General features: G+C 43.0%; 1 protein-coding gene and 1 long non-coding RNA gene across 8 annotated transcripts in view; one reads left to right on the top strand and one right to left on the bottom strand.

The window, feature by feature from the left end:
* Window positions 1-4773, bottom strand: part of LOC308470704 — a 32528-nt gene extending 27755 nt beyond the window's left edge. The window contains exons 1-2 of one of the 2 annotated variants that reach the window (XR_013982576.1): window positions 4717-4773; window positions 2977-3363 (exon numbers count right to left, since the gene is read on the bottom strand). This is a non-coding gene — a long non-coding RNA (uncharacterized lncRNA). Of the gene's footprint in view, window positions 1-2976; window positions 3478-4716 lie in introns of those variants that run through there. The other variant, XR_013982577.1, reaches the window with a different exon arrangement.
* Window positions 1-24073, top strand: part of TNRC6C (trinucleotide repeat containing adaptor 6C) — a 394661-nt gene that overhangs the window by 5769 nt on the left and 364819 nt on the right. For all 6 annotated transcript variants that reach the window (XM_080993552.1, XM_080993550.1, XM_080993549.1 and 3 more), the window contains one exon: window positions 10136-10235. In XM_080993552.1, the coding sequence (XP_080849678.1) occupies window positions 10182-10235 (54 nt within the window). In that variant the 5' untranslated portion in view covers window positions 10136-10181. Of the gene's footprint in view, window positions 1-10135; window positions 10236-24073 lie in introns of those variants that run through there.

The following is a 24073-nucleotide window of genomic DNA, read 5'->3' as shown; positions in this document are numbered from 1 at the left end:
AGGTTTGGGCTCTACTCAAACCTCTGTTCTAGGGCCCTGCCTGTAACCAGGAATAGGTTTGTTTGCCTTGCAAGCAGTGAGTCCTAGTACTATGTCGACTGCTTCCTCCTCTTCTTTCTCTGGCTTCAAAGGAATGCAGAGATGGAATGGAAAGAGAACCAAGTGCCTGCATGCCATCTGGGCCTGGAGTGGACTGAGAGAGGAGATAAATTCTGCTTCCCCTACTCTTCTCCTTTCTTGACCCTCTCCTCTGACTTCCTGTTATGGGTATTCTTTGGGAGGTGGTAATTCTGTTCCTAGGAAGAGGCCCACAGAAGAGAGAAGGAGCCAATTACATTATATATGTATGGGAAAGTGAGGGGGCCCAGGAGAACATTAGTAGACCATTCTGTTATGCACAAACCCCACAGCAAACCCTTCCCCGGGGGCAGGGGGGGATGTTTTCAATGGGTACACTGAGGTTTGGACAGCACCTCCACATTGACATTTAAAGGACATGGTTCCCCCCCAAAAAAGAGAATCCTGTGAACTGCAGTCTATCCCTCAGAGATACCATTCACAGCACCCTGAGCAAACTACAGTTTCCAGGATTATTTCAGGGAAGTCATGTGCTTTAAATGTATGGTGCAGATATAGCCATTATCTGCATCTCCTGGCTATGGCAATGCATTTCCCCCTTTTATTAAAGTGGTGCTTCTTCAAGTCAAACACTTGACTTGGGGGAATTTAATTTGCAATAAATCTAAATTACAGCACAAGTAAATCAGCTGCAGTGGCTATGAAAATTAATTTCCTATCCTAAACATTATTATATAGCTTTTAAAATGAGTTGATTGTGGTTGGGCATGCCAGTAGGTGCCATTATTGGTAATTAGAGTGACCAAATAGCATTGCAGTAACAGCTCCCCCTTCCCTACCTACCCACCCACCCCCTCCCTCCCTTTCTCTTTTTCTCACACACTATTTCTTGTCTAACAGTAGTGTGTGTGTGTTTAAATTACTGTGGCAAGAACAGTATCCATTCTGTTTTCATTCTCAGGAGAAAGACATGCTTTCAAAATTTGCTGAAGGATTTATGGCATTTAAGCATGACACCCATAAAAAGCTGATGATCAGACCGACTCAATAGCTTGGTGACTGACTACTCCTAAAGACTAGGAAGTGCCCTTCAATCACACCTTTCCATTCTTATCCTCAGCTGCAACTAACCCGGTAAAACACTGGCTTCCCAGGGAGAAACTGGAAACAGGCCAGACCAGCCATGGATAAGGAATGCAGTTATAAAAAGCTCCCATAACTGCTACACGTACATTGTAATTATGAATGTGGTCTTGCTGACACTAATGGAGAATTCCACTGGAACAACCTTTCCTCTGCAAGGAAACACACGCGGGAGACATTATGTCAGATGAAAAACTGAAGATGGGCTTTGCAAAAATGAACTGTCAACAGCATCCTAGATTCCTGCCCAATTTTGCTCAAGTTCCTACTCCACTCCCCAAACACACCTTAGTTTTTCATTCTGACATAATGTTTTCCATGTGTTGGGTGAGGGGAATTATAGCAGAGACTGAGACAGAGAGTCATCTAGCTCAAACCCAGCCTCAATGTGAGTGTCACCTGGTAACCCAGTTGCCAATTCAGAAGGTAAAGAAGGAAATGGTTACTTGACTTTCTGAAAAACCACTCTAGGGAATGAAGAATGGAAGCTTGGCCCATTATCCTTACTCTCTTTTCCTAGAAGCTCTTCAAGAAAGTTGGAGCTGTTGATAGGGCAGCAATCCTAACCTCATGTAGCTAGGAGGAAGCCTCATCAAGTTCAAGAGAACTTACTTCTGAGTAGATATGTTAAGGATTGTGATGCAAGTTGAAGCAACATGCCCATAGACATTGAGACAATTATTGCATTTCATTCCAATATTTTCAGGGTTAGGCTGCAACATGACACATTTTCACCTATATTTATTTTATTTATTTCATAGAATTTATACTGTACACTGCTTGATTGTAAACCACTTTGAGGCTGCTGTTTTTACAAAGTTAGTGGCTTTGGTCCAGAATTTATGGGAATGGAACTCTGCCCACAGGATACTCTCTGGGGGGAAAGGGGTATGGCAAATTTTGTCAATTCCCTTTCCCATGCAGCCCTTCTGAAAATTTGTTTTGGGGGTTTGGGGTTCCCTCCAAAGCAGTATGGGAGGTGGTGTAGGAAACTGCAGGGTGACGGAGGAATTGCTAAAACTTGGCTTCCCCTCTTTCTCCAGCAGAAGCCTCCCCTGGGTTTCAGTACCTCTTGTTCATAGAAGGGTAATCCTGGATCCAACCTGGCATGTTTAATAATATGCACCAACTACCACTGCTTATAGTCTGCAAGCTGTTCTGTTTAGTTTTACAGAACTCTTCTTTAGAAATTGAAACAACCCTATTTTACCCCCCACCCACCATGCTTACATTTTTAATACTTCTAGACTGGGATTCAACCCCATACTGGCAAATTCAGATTGTGTGATTGCACAAAAAGGCTTCCCCCACCCCCAAACCCCAGACTTTTTGCAATACAGAAACTGATGGGGAAATCCACTGGAAAAGTGTGGGATAACAATTGCTTGAGGCAATGTCCTATAATTTCCCTGCAAACGAATCAGGGAGAATGCTTAATAAGCAAGCTGTTTGGAAGCAAACTTAAATATTGCTTTTGGAAGTAAAATGCTTATCCTGAGCTGTTAATACTGATATTTTAGTAGGGGAATCTCAGACAGCATACATAAGCCTACCCTGCGTCCTTTAGGGACTCCATCCAGGCAGTTAGCTGTTGCAACACCTCATAAACACATACATACACACTCAACGTATTAGCAGAAAGCAATTAGAATTCTTTCTCTAAAATGCAACAGTACGGTGAGCCACCACCCAGTTCTGAACCAAAAAGATATTTTTGTACAGAAAACTTAGCAATCAATACTGCTCAAAACTTACAGGAGTTTGGCTTTTGAGTTCATCGGGCTCCCCTAGTTCTTCACGTTCTCCTTTCAGCTGGCATCGCCTGGCAACTGGCGCTTTTCCTTTGCTTCGTTCATTGGTTGCCTCAAGTTGCCTCTTGTTATCCATTCCACATGGGTGGAGTCAGCAGCAGGGGGTGTAGAGGGGAGGGGAGGGGAGGGGATTGTGCGGGGTTTCAGGGTCTGAAGGCACCATTTGCTACTTTCCTGCTCAAAGCTCGCAAACTCTGCCCTGTTGCATTCACCTGCACTCACGTGCATGACCTCTCTGGTGTCCCGGGATTTTTGCTCTTGGCATCTGCGTTCCGCTGTGAGACTGGAGCGCCGGAAGCTTAGTTGCATTGAACTTTGCAGCTGCGTGCATCTAAAAGGCAACACGTGAATCAAGTTGCAAACAATATACACAGCTGTATGGCAAAACCAGTACAATAAGGCTTGTGGGAAGCAGTCTCCAAGGGAGGCAGGCGCTGTCTGGGAAAGGTGAATCTCTCTCCCCACCCCACAATAATAATAAAATAAAATAAAATAGGCTGATCCATTCGCATAAGGTTGAGCTCCCTCAGGTTGCATGACCTCCTATTGTGTGTGGGCTTTGAAGTGCTGATTAGCAGGGCTGGGAACATGCTGATCAAAAGTTAATTTCTATTTGCTGTTGCTTCATAATTGGATGAACACGAAAGCAATTAAATATTAAAACATACAAACAAATAATGAAGTCACTGTAATTAGCCAAAGTTTGATCACTGTCATATTTATTTAGGGGGAGATGATATGTCTCAGCAGGTGACATTTTAAATACCCTTGGACGCTTTGGCGCTGCCTTTGGAGAATGCTGAATAATGTACGTAGGATTTAATTAAACCCCATTGTAAATCAGCTGTGATGACAGGCAAATGACAGCCACATGTTGAAGAGAGAATTAGGCCACAGCGAGGGATATTAATTAAATGGGCTCGGTGAGGTTCAGTCTCAGCTTCTGGAGCTGGTGGCTTTGGGCTGGCTGAAAAGAGTCTGCACTTTAAAAAACAAATGTTACATTTCAAACAATGATGGTGGTTAAACAATTGGGCCTGTTTTAAAACATCTTCACCATTTGAATGGCATGTCCCTGAAGTAAACTTTGAGGCAAAGTGTGCATCCCTGAGGTAAATTTTGAGGCAAAGTGGGCATCCCTGAGGTAAACTTTGAGGCAAAGTGTGCATCCCTGAGGTAAACTTTGAGGTAAAATGTACATCCCTGAGGTAAACTTTGTCCAAACATGCTGTTGGATGATGTCACAGGATGGCACTCTTTTTCTTTTTAAGCTAATATGTAGTAATCTGTCTATCTATCCATGTATAATTGCAAGTTGTAACTAATGTCTAAGTAATGGTTCCTTAGAGTGCCCACTACAGTGCAGGAACTGGAGGAAGCAAAATGGCTACCACATCAGCAGTGATACTGGCAAAATGCAACTCCTCACAAAGCAGAGAGACATGTAAGAATGTAGAACTGCCTTGCGTTCTGCTTCAAACGCTTTTACATTCACACGTTAAAACTGCCACAATTTTCAGAATAAGAAATACTGCTCTCTGGGTTCCCACCAGAAAAAGAGTTACAAGGGGCAAGTAGCTGTCATATGAAGTAACCAACATATATATTTCTTTTGAAAGTGAAGGCAAATCCGGTAAATTTCGTTTGCTTGCTTGCTTATAGGCATTTATAGTCAACCGTTTACCATGCAATCCCAAGACAAGTTAATACACCAGATGGGCTGGTTCCCAGCCATCTTTCCAATGCCGCAGCTGCTGCCCCCCATACCCCATGTATGAGTCACAAGGTTTAGTTGATTCATCTGCCAATGGAGTCAGTGAAGATGGTGAGTGGCAGGTGTGCTGGTGGGTCCACCTGACTCCTCACAATGTAAGGTCCTGTTGGTGGGTAAGGACTTAATCTTCCTAGGTGAGAGGAGGGGAAGATGTCCATACTGAGTTGAGAGGAGAGATGAGGGTGGGAATTTTGTTTTTCTGCTGCTGTTGAATTGTGTTATTCAGTGGACCTTGTTTTTTTTGTACATAATTATTGGTTAGTTCAGGGGTAGTCAACCTTTTTTATACCTTTTTATACCCACTAATGCATCTTTCTTTATGGTAAAATTTCTTTACCACCCACCAGTGCTCAATGGAAGGAGGATTCAGCTTGTGCCATAGAACCCCCTACCGCCCACTTAGAATCCTGAAACGGCCACTAGTGGGTGGTAGGGACCAGGTTGACAACCCCTGGGTTAGTTGAACATTTGAATGTTTTCTTGAATTGAGAACTGAGTGGATGGAGTAATGTGGTGGATGTAAGGAGAGTGTGATTGCATATGTGGAGGTTGCATGTTTAAATTAGCTGTGTGTCGTGTGAATGTGTATGCAGATAAATTTTGGTGATTGCTTTTTTGTAATATTCATGATATTTTTGTGATATGTTATATGATTATGCTTTGCATATGATATGTTTTTGTACTACTAAAATTTTATTTACATACATTCCTCAAAGCTACTTGTTATTGTTAAATTATATTACTTAAAGGAAGTTGCCTTATACTGAGTTAGACCATTAGTCTATCTCAGTATTGTCTACACTGACTGGCAGTTGTTCTCCAGGATTTCAGATAGGATTTTCTTCCACACCTACCTGGATATGTTAGGGATTGAATCTGGGACCTTTTACATACAAAGCAGATCAGTTATGATTATGAAATGTGCACTGTATTTCTTACCTTTGTTTCTTTTTGCTAGGATATGTAAACTGTGTGGTGATTTTTGTTGAAATTTGAAGGGGGATATAAATTAAATAAGTCAACACAGTTCAATTCAAGTAAAAGATACAAACATTACTAGGATATATACTAAACTGAATCAGCAATAATTGGAAATAACAATGCTGCAATGGGAGCTGTATTCTGGTCTCATCTTCCACCTCCAAATGCCTGCATAGAAAGTTTCTTTTCTGCTTCGAGGCAGAAGTGTGTGGACTTTCTATGCTGTGAATAAATTTGCTGGCCATCTGCAAATAGGCCATCTGCATATAGAGTCAGAGTGGGAAAATCCCCAAAGATGTGAGATGGGACAGGGAGAGTTAGTACTGAAGATTTACCTTTTGTGTGCAAGTGATCCGGATGCAAAGCAGTTGCTAGCCAGGGGACTATTTACACCATAAAAGACAGGGTATACTTAATGCTACATAATAAAGAAAACTTTTGGTAGTATTAAGTATACCCTGTCTTTTCTGGTATAGGAAACCACAACTGCAGTTTCTAAAAGTGGACTGGGTAGAAGATGGCCCCAGGCACATGCATGAAATCAACCATCTTGAGTCAATTTGGACTCCAGACAGAATATCAGACACATAGGTTACCAGTTTGTTATAGAAGGCATTTCTGTATGAAAGGATATTTTGAATGTGAAGTCCTGAAATAGCCCAAGAAGGAGGCAACACTGAATTCAACTGACTCTGGGTAGATTATTGGGGAAAATTCCATGGTTCATCATTTGCACAACAAACCAAAATCTGTAGTTCTTGCAGTGCCAGTGCGCAGCCCTCTCCAATCTCCAAGACAGCCTATGGGGGTTGTGGCCTGTGCAGAGGCACCACAGTCTTGCACATGCTGAGAGGTTCAGTTATGACTTTGTCAGGCAGCCCTGGAATTGGCTTCACAAGAGGTAGCCCACCCCAGCGCCCTCTGTTGTCCTATACTTGGGAGTCCAAATTAGAGAGTATTCTCTTGTTCCAGCAATGCTGCTGTGATCAGGATGAACAGTTTCAGCTGTGGTGTGCCAAATATGTGTCTCTTTTTTTAAAAAAAAAAAAACATTCTGTGGGGTAGCTTAGTCGCATGAATCTTAGGGTTATGGGTTTGAGTCCCACGTTGGGCAAAATATTCCTTCATTTCTGGGGGTTTGACTAGATGACCCTTGTTGTCCCTTCTGAAATGATAGGTTGTCTTGAAACCCACTAAAATTCTAAAGTCCACTGAGAATGAGGCAGGAAAACTTTTGAGAAATTTGAGGACAGGTTTTGACACAGCACTAGTTTCAACAGACTGATGCCTGAATCTGTAGGACCACTGTGACCTACTTTGTGAAGCAACTGATTGTGGTGCCTTATTACTGTTGCTATTATTTTTAGAATTTCAAAATTGCTGTCATTTTCACAAGGAGTTCAGGGTGTTGTTGTAAATGGCTCTCCTCTCCATTTTATCTTCAGAACAACCCTGTGAGGTAGGTTAGACTGAGAGACCCTGAGCTGGCCAAGGTCACCCAGTGAGTGGGGATCTGAACCTGCTCTTCCAGGCCATAGTCTTATACTCCAACCACTACACAACACTGCCTTTATGGGTAGATTGACTGGTAGGGAAGTGTTCCAACCTACTCCTTGACATGAAGCTCTTCCCAGCCAGCAGATCTTCAAGAGGCTGCTTTTGAACAGCCGGCAGGCAAGCAGCTAGTTAGTTTATGCTTACTTTCAAGTCATTTTTAGGCTGCTCTTTGCAGGTATGAAAGAAGCCCTCTATGTCTGCAAAGAGCAGCAGGAGAACATTCTGTAAGGAACAACAACAAAAGTTGGTGCTGGTACTGAGGAGAGAAGCAGGATATAAAATTATAAAATAAATAAATATCCAATTTTATTAGAAGTGCTGGTATATTTGCTGTTTAGATGCCAGAACCAGACTAGAATAATAGAGTTGGAAGGGAACTTCAAGGGTCATCTAGTCCAACCCCCTGCAATGCAGTAATCACAGTTGAAGCATCCATAGCAGTTAACCATCCAACCTCTGCTTAAAAACTTCCAAGGAAGGAGAGTCCACAACCTCCCGAGGGAGTCTGTTACACTGTCAATCAGCTCTTACCATCAGAAAATTTCTCTGTATGTTTAGTCAGAATCTCTTTCTTGTAACTTGAAGCCATTGGTTCGTGTCCTACCCTCCAGAGCAGGAGGAAACTAGCTTGCTCCATCTTCCATGTGACAGCCCTTCAGATATTTGAAGGCAGCTATCATATAATATATTATCTGCATGTGCTGGTAAAAGTGTAGGTAATTTCCTCCCTGAATAGTGACCCCTATTCCTGATGTATCCTGCAAAAAGTATGCATAGCTTAGGTTGTGGCAATGAAGTTATGGTATATTTCCAGATACTAACAAATCCAGGTAGTTACGGTAAGTGATCCCTTGAGTTTTAGGAAGCTGGAACTGGTTTAAAGCAGTCTTCAGGGTTTTTTTAAAAAAATATTTTGTAGTGGGATTCAGATCATCTGATGTGAAAGTCATAAAAAAGATATTTGCACACCTTTTTTTATAAAACCTTGAAAAGAAGCCAGAAATCCTTTTGTTTCTGCACCAGCTTAGCCTATCAGTTTTAAACTAATCTACCACAGCTGAGAGCCTGTGAGAGAAGATCACAGGTAGCTTGCTAGAAAGGCTGATCTGGAAAGCAATGTGGAAGATATAAACTTCACATTTGTCTAAGAGCATTTCCAGATGTAGCATTCTGTGGACAATGGGCTCTCTGGATCTGTTCCCTTCAACCCACAGGTTCCATTCTCTCTGGTGATCATTCATTGCTAGTTGATACTGACTAGCATGGTCACTCTAACAGCACAGTTACCACCAGTACAAAGTGGTGGCTTTGTTTCTAAATCCTTGTACTGTATTATCCTTGCATTTCATAGAATCATAGAGTTGGAAGGTATTGTGTCCTTTATTGTATGGAAGGAATTCAACATAGTGCTATGGCAATTGTCCTGACAGTGCAACCAATTCAGCTTGCCAGATGGAATGACCCCTCTTCTCTTCCCCGCCCCTGTGCATACTATTCTAGAGGTTCTCTCAATACCTCCAAGCCAATTTTGGGGGTAGGCAGTGGGAGGAAAGTGTGGTATCTACACTGGTTGTCTATGGGCCACAGGGTCCGATTTAAGGTCCTAATGTTGACTTATTTACTGGCTTCAAACTAAGTTACTTCTTGATGTTCCTCTGCCCATAGTAGCCACTGCAGGCCCTGAAATCACCATTGGGGTATTTCTTGCTGTTCTGCTAGTGGGTGATGCTTGCAGTGACATGAAAAGGCACCTTCTCTTACTATATGCCGCTTCCTACTATTAATTGCTAAAAGCTCTTCTGCATGCACCTGATTTCCACCAGAATTATATATGCTGCTCCTCTGCCTGTACATTGATTTGTAATCAAACATCTGATAAAAATATTACTGTCTTGCCCCTGGAGGCATGGATGGCTTCAGTTTTCTTTGGATTCTGTTGCCAGGTTAAAATATATCTGTTCTCTTAAGCCTTTGGAGGGATTTAAATTATGTTGTCTGTTTTAATGATTTAATAACTGGCTTTAATTTTAGTTGTATATAAGTCTTGGAAATAAAATACATAAACTGTACAAGAGTGGTTCCAAGGAAACGTGAGATGAGCCTTCAAAATCATATCATTTCCTAAGGTGCTTCTTACTGATAACAACTGCTTTATGAAATGGTTCAATCTACTGTGAGAACATATTTTTTAAAAAACTGTTTGGAAAGACTGAGCTTTACATACGTAGATTTGAGTGCTGTAGCATGGTGGTTAAGACAATGATTTGTGAACTCAGATGGAAACCCGCTGTTTGAAGGATATTGGGGAAAGGTTTCTTGCTGGCAATATTAGGAGACAATTAAACAGCCCTGTACACAACCAGCTTCTCTTGCAAAATTTGCAGGATTGCTATCCCATCCCCCATGTTTAACCCAAGAAAACAGGAGTAGCTAACCTGTGGCCCTACAGATGTTGGATTATTAGTTTTTGACTGAATGCTGTGAGGGTGCATCCAGATCAGCCCTAATTCTCTCAGCATTATTTTCCTCTGTAGTATCCATCATCATCAGTTTATTTATATGCCACTTCTCCTTGAAATTGTGCTGAAAGTGGCTCACAAAAAATACCAAATGAACAGTAATAAATAAACAACTAAAAAACACGTTTAGAACAAAAAAGAATCATAGTGTCAACAAACAGAGAAAATAAATACGTACAACATCATATAAAGCAATACAAATAAGTCAGCTTGACATTGTGAGTTGATTCTTCTTCCTCCTTTCAGCTCATCTTCTTTTTTTCCTCCCACAGGGATGCTACTGATCTCCAGGAAGGTCTTCAGGGAGGATGGGTTTGAATGGTTTTTCATGGGAAGGTCAGCATCAAAGATTCTGCAGCCCAACCTAGCCAGGTAAGAACTATGTGAACTGGGGTTGCAGACTAGGCTTGTCTTTTGCGGAACTTTGATTAGGTCATCATGGCTACTAAGCACTGGTGGAACTGGGGATGGGTGTCATGACTTCTGGTTGTGCCATTCCCCTACTACTGTGGATTTTGATGGTTGGTTTTTCACAGGATTTATAGCTAGCATTGGATCAGTTCCACTTTCCATTTTGTACCTATTTATGATTGTAATCCTAGCTGCTTTACAAATATATTGTCTTCCACAGCTGGGATAGTGTGTACTAACTTTGGGAAACTTTAGCATTTGCTAATGACACTTAAAATGATGCAATGAATTATATGCAGGTTTGCGGTTTCCAACAGTAAAACGTACCTACATAGATTGAAAGGTAATGTATATACAGTATGTTCTCATTTATCAGAGAGCATTGGGAGGCATCCAAAATGTATGGATAACCAGATGTCTGTGGCAGAGGATGGGGTGCTTAATATAGAGAGCTAGTTCAAGGGACAACAAAAAGTGAACTTGGGTAATGAACAGTGCATTCCTATACCTGCCTACTCATAAGTAAGCTTCACTGAGTTCAGTGGGAGTCTGTGAGTATAGGATTGCAGCCTAAGAGACTTGGATAATTGGAGGTTATGCTGTATTTCAAAGTATAATATTTCAAATATTTTCCAGACTCCATAGAAATGTTTTTTATTCTCTGACTTGATCACAAGTGTGGTATGCAGGACTCACATAACACAAACCACATGTACCTGATTCCTTCTGGCAAATAGAGAGGATGTGAACTCCTTCCTTTCATTACCCTTTTCTTAATTTACTAATCCACTTTTAATTGCCATCCTTCCCCTGCACAGATTACTGCACCCTTTCTTCAGAAAGACTCATATGACTGAGGGTATTAGAAGGTTCAGATGCCCCAACAACACTCAACCTAACTTAGCTTCTCTGCCCAGGAGGGACCGGTCACATGTGGAACCTTGAAAGCCAGTGTGATGCAATGGACAGTGTGCTGGACTATGACCTAGGTGACCAGGGTTCGAATCTCTGCTCAGCCAGGAAGCTCACTGGATGACAGTGGACTAGTCACTGTCCTTCAGTGTAATAAGGTTGTTGTGAAGAGAAAAGGGGAGAGGAGAACCATGCACACACCACCTTGTGCTCCTTAGAGTAAAAGGTGGTACAAAAATAAAACATAGTTTTCCATCCTACCTACAGAGGCAGTTTTAGGGTAGTGCGACTGCTTCAACAGCACTGGACGGTTGCACCACACCAATGCTGTAGAACAGAGCGAGAGAGATTGGGGAGCACTAAATTTTAGTGTTCCACAGCGCACTGTTGAAATTTGAGACCCCAAGGTCTGCCACTGGGTGCTATCTTTTTCCCTGACCTTGAGTTTATCTGGTAGTAATGGATGGGTATCTTCAGGAGAAGAAAAGGCTAAGGAGTAAACCCTACAAGAATTTGGAGTGGAGTCCCTGATGGTTGGATGGTGCTTTGTATGCCATCTTATGGCAACTCCTGCAGCCAAGCTGATGCCAAATGTATTGCTCTGCTTTCCTTTGGACCACATCAGCAAGGATGAGAGAGGGGTGGGCAGCCCAGGACTTCCATACACACTGCCCAGGCTTGTGCCCTAGGGAGGTCACTTTTGTACTGCTCGTCTCGAGACAGATGGATGCCAACATTTTAATGGATGGGTCTAGGAAGTCATGCACTCTTTTAAAATCCTTTCAGCATCTCTGAGTAATATTATTTCAGGATATTCTGGGTTATTAAAATGGTGGGTGGTTTTAGCTGCCTGCCACAGATCACACCACTGCTGTTGTCAGTTGTACCTGCTAAGACTACCAGGGGCCCCAATGATGTTGGGAAACCTGGCGCCCTCCAGGTGTTGCTGGACTACACCTCCCATCATCCCTCTCCATTGGCATTGATGGCTGGAGTTCATGGGCAATTATGTCCAACAACATATTGTGGCCACAGGTTCCCCATCTCTTATCTGCTTCCTTGCTCCCATTCTGCTTGCATGAACACCAAGATCAGAGGAAGGTCAAGAGTGAAAAGTATGGGAAGGAGGGGGACAGGTGTATCTAAGGTTAAAGTTGCAAAGAAAGGTCATGAATTGTTTTGCTGGATCAGACTAAAGGAATATTTAGTAGAGTACTCTCACAATGGCAAGCCCAGTGTTCCAAGAAAACTCATAAGGAGTGCCTCAGATTGATAGCAATTCTCTATTGTTTAATTCCTGTTTACTTTCCTGAGACAGAGGTGTATTCATTGTGTTCTATAGGTGTCTTGAAAAGAGGCAATTCCTTAAAAGCAGGCAGCACTATTAGTGAGGCAGTATATTCAGTTAACTGAAGAAAGTGAATGGACTGGTTAAATGAAATGCACAGGGAGCCATCTTGTGGTGGATGTTAAACACATGTGAAAGGTTCCTCTGCTGGGTCAATTTGTATTGGAGTGTGTATATAAAGGAAACGGGCATTTAGAAACATTCTTGGATTTTCCTCCTCTGTATGCATTTATATCCCTTATCACACTTTCAAAACCATTTCTAGGGTTTATTTCTAGAATTATTTTGCTTGTGCTTTGGGTAAAAATGTCAGGTTCTAAAAGGATGTATATTCTTTCTCCCTCTGCCCTATAAATAAGGGTTAGGAGGAAATTACAGAGGTGTGTTAATTTAGCAGTTGGCCTTGTTTACACAGCCAGTATTTTACGCTAGTTCTGATGGTGACGGTGGGGTGATATTGGTGATATTAAACCCAATCGGTGCTTTTGGTTATGCTACAAGTAATATTCACTCCTACGTGTATGTCCATTTTTACTAACGCTTGTATATTAACAGTGGTGATCTTGCTACAGTGTGCCTAGGTGAAGAAATATTGTGAATTATTCCTGGAAGTTTATACACCAGCAGTAAAAAAAAGTATAGCGCTTTGTGCTTTCCCCTTACCGTTAGTAGTACTTGAACATGTATATCAGCATCATGATTATTTTAGAAGTGCTCAAGTCAGACTGGAATTTAGTGAAAAAGCATATTGCTAACATTTAATAAAAGGTAAAGGGACCCCTGACCATTAGGTCCAGTCGTGACCGACTCTGGGGTTGCGGCACTCATCTCGCTTTATTGGCCGAGGGAGCTGGCGTACAGCTTCCGGGTCATGTGGCCAGCATGAATAAGTTGCTTCTGGCGAACCAGAGCAGCGCACGGAAACGCCATTTACCTTCCCACCGGAGCAGTACCTATTGATCTACTTGCACTTTGACGTGCTTTCGAACTGCTAGGTTGGTAGGAGCAGGGACCGAGCAATGGAAGCTCACCCCGTCGTGGGGATTCAAACCACCAACCTTCTGATCGGCAAGTCCTAGGCTCTGTGGTTTAACCCACAGTGCTACTTCTTTAAAAAGAGAGAATTCTTATATTCCTGGAATATGTCCAAACTTTCTGGGAGGAATTCAATGCAGCGCTAAGGAGGTCACTCCGTCAGTGGGAGCATTTCTTCTTGCCTGATGGAACAATCTCCCGCCCCCGAGGCACTGTTCTGGGAGGTTCTCCCTCCAGCCCAGCCAATTTGGGGTGCACAGGGGGTGCACAGAGGAATGTGAGGGAAGAAAGCCCCATTGCACTAGTGGATGGGCACTAGTGGAAGCCCTTGTTGGGTTTTCTCTGTTCTAAGGCAGGGGCAGTGAACATGTGGCCCTCCAGAAGTTGTTAAACTACATCTCCCACAATCCCTGAGCATGGGCCATGCTGGTTGGGGTTGAAGGGAGTTTGAGTCCAGTAATACCTGGACTGCCACAGAGTTCAATATTCCTGACCCTAAGGAGTTAGGGAGCAGGGGGTGTTTTCATAGCTGGTGTTTCTTCTGTCTCCTTTAAGACCACAGAAAACCTGACTTTTAAAAAGAGAGTAGAATTGTAGTGCAAGATTGCTTTAGCATGACTCTTCTATCCTCCCTCTCCTCCTCCCACCCCCTGGCTCAGAGGGTGTGTATCCTGGAGAACCCCTGGAACAGCACTGGGGGGTTGTTTTTTTCTGGTAAGCCAGAATGCTTGCACTAATGGAATGATGGTGGATTCCTCCCATTCTTCACAAAACAAACTGTATGTGTATGGAAGCATCAGATCCAGCATCTGTTGGGAAATAAGGCTAGTGAGCAAAGTATTTCCTTAGTTTTGGAACTTGTGTGCATTATTATTTTCTGCTCAATATATCCTATTCCAGAATGGGACGCTTGTGTGTGTGTGAGTGTCTGAGAGAGAGAGACAGAGAGAGAAGCAGAGATCACCCCTTCAGCAAAGCTGCTTGCTATTGTCTTGGGATTTTGTCACATTAGTATTTGCCCAGATGGTACCTTCCTGTCCTGATTGCCTGTTGTGGCACAAAACTAGAAGCTTCTGAACTGCCCCAGACAAGGGCAAGTGTATTTCCCACAGATCACTCACAGGAAGCCACCACAGCTGGTCTTTGTTATGCTTTGTGCACCATTCAGCAGTTGAAGAGTCTCTCACATCTGGACTGTAGGAATTGGAAGTGATCTGAATCTCTAATATTAGAGCTGTCTGGGCAAGTCCTTGGTATTGGAGCTCAAACTTTTTTTCTCTACACATGTTTGAGGGTCAACCCCGCCCGCCTCTTGAATTAGAGGCAGGGTTGCAACGGAAAAACCTGAGTTTCTAAAGCAGAGTGACATCCAGTGGTGACATAATCTGTATGCACCTTGGGGCAAGAAATTCTTGGCAAATGCAGTAAAACTGTTTTCAGGAATAGAGTTTGCACTGAGCCCTGAGGCTAAGGGACATCTTTTTCTTCCAGCAATTCAATTGCAAATGGACATGCCCTTTCCCATCCTTAATGACCCTTTTTTTGGGGGGGGGGGTTGATTTTTGTATATAAACTGGGAAGGTGATACAAGTACCTTTTTAGAGCTTCCTCCTAGCTTTGTCCAAATTTCTTTGACAGATTTCCATATAGATCTTCCTGGTGAGTGGAACTGACAGGGCCCCGAGGGCTGCCTGTTCATTCAGAAGGATCCTTCTCTTCCCTTCATACTCTTTATCTTGTCAGTTGGGATAAGACCCTGATTACGGTGCTTTCCACTCCTTTGTGGTGTCTCTTCCCTCAGCCTAGATGCCTGTCTGTCTCTACAAAGTGGAGGTGACATCTGCACTTCTCTGGCATATTACTGTAGTGAGCAGGGGATTAGGCAAAAGAAAGGAAACCTGAGCAGCACCAGGTTACTTAAAGGCTCAGAGCCAAGCTAAGGCTTGTGTCTGTCTGCAGTAGCGGAGTTGACCCTGGTTACGGAAACAGACATAATTAAAGCCCATTGAAACAGCAGGGAAATCTCCGGCTGGGGAATGTCGCGTCTGACTGCAGCTGAAAACAGATGTTCCCCTCTATGTCTATTCTCCAAGTGTAAGGAGAACAGATGCAAAACAACATTAAAATGGTAGCAAGGCTGTAAATACCATCTCTAATTACTTTCCCAGGTAACACCACTTGCAGCAAGATTCTTTCTTTCTTCTGAAGGTTGCTGCTGGCGCTGCGTGGACTTGATTTTTCTTCTTTAAATGTGAATTACTTGCTCCCAAGCCCCTGGTGTCTACTGGGATCTAAGGGATGACACTGCTTTGGTGTTAACAGCTGTTTTTGAGCAGTGGAACATGCCCCTAAATTAGACTAAAAGATAAGCGATTTTGGTGAATGGGAAGGCAACTGTGAAAAAGGAGAACTGTCTTGGTTCCTGTTATGTACTGAAGTTCCCACCCTGGGTCAGCAGGGGGATACTGTAGATAGTTTTCACTCAGGTCCTCCCTTATGCAAATAAGGGATTGAAAGTGACGTTCAGTGATTGGATAGTTACAGAAAGTGGTTACAGTTGCGTTGTAGTGGAGCTCTATATAAGCAGGCTTGCTGAACCCTTCAGTTCAGTTCTGTTCTGGCCTGTGAATAAACAAGAGCTGTTTGAAGAATCGCTGTGTCGTCTGATATGTTCACCCACAATTTAACAGTTCCCATTTGTGGGCTTCCCAGAGGCATCTGGTTGACCACTTGGAAAACAGGTCACTGGACTAGATGGGTCTTTGACCTCATCCAGCAGGGCTCTACTTACCTTCTTAGGTGGGGTGTGCCCATGTAAATGATAGCATGTTCGCTTTCTCAGATTAGGACAATAGAGTAGCAACCCAAGGTTACAACACAGATTTTTAAAAATAAAAAGATGGTGAGTGAGTGGGTACCATTAAGGCACATGGGATCCTCTTGCCATTGAAACAAACAGAAAGTCAGAGATGTGTGATGTTCACAAGTCTTGTTTGTTTGAAATATTTGTATTCCACCTTTCCTTCCACCATGGATCCAAAGGGTGGTTTAAAAACAGAGATAACAATGTTGGCTATAATGAAAGCTGCAGAAGCACCACAATATATGTATAATAAACAACAACCAGAAGATAAAATAATTTTTTATGGAGTGAAAAATTCTCTGACCATATGCAGAGTCTTCGTATGCTCCTGCTGTTTTAAAGGTTCATTAAGCTGCATACCACATATCTTTTCCTGAATGTACACAGAAGCAGAGCTCTTACTGCTTTTCTGGCTGACCAGTTTTCTCCACCTCCAAGCTATTTCTGCTCATGTCACATTAATCCTTGGCTACCCTAGTACAACATTCAAGGTGAACATGCATGAGTTAAAGCAGTTTTCACCATCCTGGCATCCTCCAGGTGTTTTGGACTACAACTCCCATCAGCCCTAGCTATGCTGGCAAGCTGCCAAGTTGGTGAAGGAATGAAGGCCCAGCAGTGCAGCTACTTAACAGTTTGGGTGTATTTCATCTCCATGTTTCACTGCCATTGTAGCATGCTTAAGCATTTATAGAGTGGTTTAGAACATTCAAAGCATGCTACCACCCTTATTTTGCTATAATCCACACGACAATCCTGTAAATTAGGTCAGTATTATTTCAATCTCATTTTACTGATGGGGAAGGCAGGGACTGAAGCTGAGAGATGGTGGCTTCCTAAGACCACTTAGTGGGTTCACAATATAGGTGAATTTTTGCAATGCAACTTCCTGAGTTGCCAGCTAGACTCTTCACTACTACACTAAACCCACTCTGCTGTTGAAGGGGCCAGTTCCTTTGGTAATTGGTACTGGGAGCTCAGTGTGAACTACTCCAGAGTGCTCTATTTCATGAGAGCTCTGAATTGGCCTCTCGATATATGCAAACCTGTATAAATGTGCACACACATGTGTGTTTATTTATCAACAAAAATGTGTGCTGTTGATTTTACCTCCTGAATTCCCTTCAGATTCAAATCCTCAAGAGACATGAAGCAAAGGTGGATTAACTAATCAAACTGTGATTTCAAATTGATTATTGCAAATTGCCAACCATAATAGAATTCTCATAATGGGAGCCATAAAAAAGGTAGAGCCTGCCGCAGCTGCCTGCAACTGGCTGTCCTTGGCTGCCGTCTCAGCATGAATTTATGTTTCCACTCCTAATGCAGAGATGTCTCTGTGAGTGAATAACTTTGGGCTGCTGTCCTATAGCAGGGACCCCTAACCCTTTCATATTGAAGCAGATGCTCAAGCTGCTGCTTCAGAGTCTCTCTCTCTCCCTCTCTCTCTCTCTCTCTCTCTCTCACACACACACACACACACACACACACCCCACTACCACCATCACCGCCACTCCCTTTTACAAGACACCCTTTTGTCCTGCCAACCATACAATATAGTTGGCAGTAATTGGCAGAGCGCCAGCCAGGCGAGTTTGGCCGTGGATTGCTGGCATTTTTTCACACTTCACAGTGTGGCGGCAACCCCTGTGTACCTCTTTGCTGGTTTCCTTGGTAACCGCATCACTCTTCGGGAGCTCTGCAATGTCAAAAAAATTAAGCAAGATGACATGGGGGGCACCTTTCGCACAAACAACTGCCCTGCACTCCCTCTCTTTCTCCCCCCCGCCCCCCGAAAGGAAAGGATGTTTGGGAAGCATCCAAGAGGAGCTCATTGTGCATGTCTGGACTTTGTATGAGGTGTGCGTAGGGGAGGGGAGCGCAGGGATCATTCTTTCTTGAAGACTTGTCTGCACAGAACACACAGTTCAGCCGGATGCTTAAAGGCTGCTAGTTTGGAAAATGGCTGCCCAGCAAATTGAAGGTGTACATGGAGATGAACAACTCCAGAATTTCTGTGCTGCCTCTTCCCTTGCAGCCAGCTTTAGCAGAGTTACTGATGAGCAAAGATTCAGTACAATCTGGTGTATATTGCAGTGGATTAGGCCTGCGTCAGTGTTTACCTCTCTGAAATGTGGTGGCTTAATTCAGTCTGTTTTTCTGAGCCTCTTCGCCTTTAAGCCTTAGGTACTAAGAATTATATTTATACAGCAGTGCTAAAATGTGTTGCTAATGTAGACCCGTTATGTATATAATACCTTTATTGAAGCTTACTTTTATAAATGACAGAGGAATGAAATAAGTGGCAGGTTAAGGTAAGGAAATTGTGTGGAATTGCCTAACGTTTAAGCATAGTTCACTTGGCTGACATTGAATGACTGGGGCCTAGTGACAACCAGTGGTGTAGAGTGGGTTGCCAGTGCCTGGGGCCACATGGAGTGTGGGGGTATGAGGGAGGAAAATAGATAATGTACACAAGGGCATTTTAAGGTTACCTTAGTGTTTCATGGTATTTATGCATCACCCTTCCTCCAACGGAGCTTAAGGTGATCTATAGCAAGGGGTGAACAATGGAATTACATCAATTGGTTAAAGCAAATTCTCCAGGTTCTTTGGTGCATTTCCCCCCTTGCCATGATATGGGATATGTCTGGGACCTTTTGTGTACAAATCATCTTCCCTGCCCCTGAATTTGGCTCTACCCTGTTGGAAGGTCATTCTTAGTAAGTGAAGGTTGATGGTGAACATACCCATCTGCCTTTGGCAGTCAGCTTGCAAGATGGGTGCCTATCTCAGTTATCTCTTTCATATATATTATTCATTATGAACTGATTAGCCAAGTCCCACAATTGCAAAGCTTGTATTCTTCCTATGTACTAACATTTGAATGAATGAGCAGTCAAGTAGAAAATGAATTTATTAGTGTCTGATTGTATTACCAAATTCTTGTACAGGCAAACAGGGAGCAGTCTTTAGTGCAGGAGGAGAGGAGGAAAAAAAAGTATTTCCAGAAATTATGCTTACTGCCAAATAAACAGTGTATCTCAATACCAGTTGGGTACCTCTTTTATTCAGTATGAAGGGAAATGTAGGGGTTTTTCTGTATTTATTTATCTGCTATATATATAAGGCTGTCCAGTAACATTGTTCTGTGTCTGACTTACAAACATAAAATAAAAATTGCAGTTAAAATGCAATATTCTTAAACAACCTGCAGCAGGAAAATATCTATAGAGAGAAGAAAGCATCTTAAAACATACACAGCATGTCCAGTCAAAGGCGACTGTGGGGTGCGGTGCTTATCTTGCTTCAGACCAAAGGAGGTGGCATTTGTCCACAGACAGCTTTCAGGGTCATGTAAACAGTAGGCCATGTAAACAGTAGCTGACCATAACAAAGGTACCAGACAAGCGCCTCTGGGCAGGCCATTCCACAACCAGGGTATCCAACCAAGAATGCCCTCACCTTGGTCACACCTACTTTGCTTCACTTGTTAAGGCTTAAGCCTTAAGTATATGCAGAAGGAAAAGGGACGCGGGTGGCGCTGTGGGTTAAACCACAGAGCCTAGGACTTGCCGATCAGAAGGTCGGCGGTTCGAATTCCGTGACTGGGTGAGCTCCCGTTGCTCGGTCCCTGCTCCTGCCAACCTAGCAGTTCGAAAGCACGTCAAGGTGCAGGTAGATAAATAGGTACCGCTCCGGTGGGAAGGTAAACGGCGTTTCCGTGCACTGCTCTGGTTCACCAGAAGCGGCTTAGTCATGCTGGCCACATGACCCAGAAGCTGTCTGTGGACAAATGCCGGCTCCCTCGGCCAGTAAAGCGAGATGAGCGCCGCAACCCCAGAGTAGGCCACGACTGGATCTAATGGTCAGGGGTCCCTTTACCTTTATATGCAGAAGGCAGTCTTTCAGACATCTTGATCCCAAGCCCCTTAGTATCATGACCCTGAATTCAGGAGCAGCAGGAATCTTGACACAGTTGGAGGCTGAGAGGCCAGCTCAAGGACTCCCTGGTCCTGAATGGGGTAACTGCCCCTGAACTGCGCAACCTAGGAGTCATTTTGGACTCATAGCTGTCCATGGAGGCACAGGTCAATTCTGTGTCCAGGGCAGCTGTCTACCAGATCCATCTGGTACGCAGGCTGAGACCCTACCTGTCCGCGGGAGTGGTGTATGTTCTAGTTATCTCCTGCTTGGACTACTGCAATGCGCTCTACGTGGGGCTACCTTTGAAGGTGACCCAGAAACTACAACTAATCCAGAATGCGGCAGCTAGACTGGTGACTGGGAGTGGCCGCCAAGATCACATAACACCGGTCCTGAAAGACCTACATTGGCTCCCAGTATGTTTCCGAGCACAATTCAAAGTGTTGATGCTGACCTTTAAAGCCCTAAACGGTCTCGGCCCAGTATACCTGTAAGAGTGTCTCCACCCCCATTGTTCAGCCCGGACACTAACGTCCAGCTGTGAGGGCCTTCTGGAGGTTCCTTTACTGTGAGAAGCAAAGTTACAAGGAACCAGGCAGAGGGCCTTCTTGGTAGTGGCACTGACTCTGTGGAAAGCCCTCCCATCAGATGTCAAAGAAATAAACAACTATCTGACTTTTAGAAGACATCTGAAGGCAGCCCTGTTTAGGGAAGTATTTAATGTTTGATGTTTTATTGTATTTTAAATATTTTGTTGGAAGCCGCCCAGAGTGGCTGGGGAAACCCAGCCAGATGGACGGGGTATAAATAAAAAATTATTATTATGATTCATCTACTAGGATTACTGATTAGTTTTTGCCTTTGACACTGTCAGAATAGCTTAAAGGTGCTAGAGAACTGGGTTGCCACTTGCAAACTGTAAGATAAAAGAGTACTTGAAGAAAATGGAAGGGAAATTACCAATGACTCTGTTTCAATGGGGAATGACTTTTTGTGATTATATGTGGGTTTGTCCCACCCCATGACTGGAATTTGCCCTAGCCAATAAGACAATGTGGCTCTTCTTCTGTTCTTAATGTGGCCCTCAACTTCAAAAACATTCCCCATCCATGTGTTGAAGACTTGAAAACACACACACGAAAAGAAATTGACAACCCATTGCTATCATTGTAATGATACAATGACCGTTTACAACAAAAATGGAATTTTTTCTTTAATGGTGATGATACGATGGGGAAAGGGGTAAGCAGATTCAGTTTAGTGCCCTCTTTTCTTCATTAGACAACAGATCAACAGAGCCAGACTTATACCCAGAGAGAACTTGCTGCAAGACAGACCCAAAAAAGAAAATAACAGAACACCTCTAGTCATCACATACAGCTCCCAAGTTAAAACAGTACAACGCATCATCAGAGATCTACAACCTCTCCTGGACAATGACAGTTCTCTTTCTCAAGCTCTGGGAGGAAGACCTTTCATTGCCTACAGACAGCCACCCAATCTTAAACAACTCCCAACCCACAATAATACTACAACCAGACTTAACACGGACACTGGCACCAGAGCCTGCAATAAACCCAGATGCCAACTTTGCTGCCACATACACCCGGACAACACCATTACTGGCCCCAACAACATCACACATACCATCTCGGGACTATTCAATTGCTCATCATCTAACATTGTGTATGGCATCAAATGCCAACAGTGTCCTTCAGCTCTCTATATTGGACAAACAGGCCAAACCTTACGCCAAAGAATAAATGGACATAAATCTGACATCAAGAATCACAAAACAGAGAAACCAGTAGGAGAACACTTCAATCTCCCAGGACATTCTATACAAGATCTCAAAGTAGCTGTTTTACTACAAAGGAATTTCAGAAATAGACTGGAAAGAGAAGCTGCTGAATTGCAACTCATTACCAAACTTAAAACCATGGAGAGACCTGGTTTGAACAAAGACATTGGATTCTTATCCCATTATACATGACTAAGCCATTTCTCACCTTCTCACCCCTTGCCTTTTCCTGTAAGACCTATTACAGTCGTTAAGAGTCGTCAGCAGGCTCATCTCAGCTATCTGCCAATCTCCCATTCCCACCACCCTTCTGAGTAATACCCCTCCCCACCTTCTCACTATATAGAAGGATCTGGCAACTTCTGTTTCAGTGTATCTGAAGAAGTGTGCTTGCACACGAAAGCTCATACCAAGAACTAACTTAGTTGGTCTTAAAGGTGCTACTGGAAGGATTTTTTTATTTTTCTTCATAGAGTTTAAGAAAGGCTCTCTTTTAATACAAGACAGCTAGAACAGAACATTTTATCTTGCCCACCCAGATTTCCCAAGAACAGTAGGTAAGATTCATTGGGAGAATTCCCAGTCCATTAAACTAGATAGGATTGTTCAGATGAAAAGCTTTTTGTTAAGCATTAAGCGTCACATTTTAAGTAAGCATTAAGAAGAAGAAATGGGGAGTTTGAAAGGGACCTGGCAAGCCACTTGAATTCATTTCTTTCCCACTTGTGTTTCATGCATCTGATGAAGAAGGTGAAAGCTCAGAACACAATAAACCAGTTAGCTTCTAAAGTGCCGAGGAGGAGGAGAAAGACTCTCAAAGAGCTGAAGAGCTGGTTTTCTTTGTTAGCTTTCATTTGCTTGGCACTTGGGGTAGCTTTGAAGTATAGCTCATCTTACATCTCTAGTTCCTCATTGTGCAAGAGGTATTAAGTCAAATTCTACCTCTTACCTGTGTGTATGCTACTTTTGCTGCACACGCCTTTCATGGTTTCTTTTTTCAGACATAAAGATTTTGAAAGACACAATTATCCCTTCAAATAGCTAGAATTGTTTTCTGTTGTATTCTTACTACATAATTGCATGACCCTAGCCACGTATAAGCTGTTGGTGTACAGTTGGTTTTCTCATGTCACCATACAGAGGGCAGAGTCCATGCAGAATGGTAGGCTTCAACCTTATTCCCACATGTTTCAGAGATCTTTTGCATCTATAGGCACAGAATCAGCTGCTTGTCATGACCCCCATCTTTAATAAACTGGGAATAGCAAAGAGGTTAGGGACATTTTTCACCCAGAAGATTCTCTTGGGCCACCTCTATCCATTTGTCTATCTAATGTCAGTTTTGCTTGAATCTGGCACTGTTAATTAGATCCCTGTGAAATTCTGGCATTTGAAAATTTTTAATCCTCACCCTGCATTTCTGGTATGTCATCTGTTTTTATAGATGAAGATGACCCAGTCATTTGCATTGAACTTAGCAGGGCTTGCCTTAGGGCTGCATTGGGCCTGATATGGATTTTGCTCCTTATGACTGAAATCCTTCAATTAAAAAGCAGGGCCTTTAATTCTACTCGAAAATTATGGCAATCAGCCCCCTAATTATTGACTCTACTTTTTTTCCAAAAAAATTGTGGAATCTGGCCTAAAAGCTAAAGTAATGGATCAAATCATTATTTATTTATTTTGGTTGATTTGCACTCCTAATTCTCACATGGACACCCTTCATCCATAATGATAAGGTACAAACTGAAGTAACCTGCATGAAGCACTGGGACTCATGTGACCACCAACCCTCCAGCAGGAAAATGATTTAATCAGAGTTAGCTGAATCAAGACCATCCAAGTGTCCCTATTTTCCAGGGACGTCCTGGTTTCAGATTTGATCCCGGAATGTCCCACTTTCCTTAGGATGT

This window comes from Podarcis pityusensis (genome assembly GCF_964106645.2).
Source record: "Podarcis pityusensis genome assembly, chromosome: 2".
NCBI lineage: Eukaryota > Metazoa > Chordata > Lepidosauria > Squamata > Lacertidae > Podarcis > Podarcis pityusensis.
Note: the sequence above shows the minus strand (reverse complement) of the source record. Positions and strands in the feature narration are given on the sequence as shown.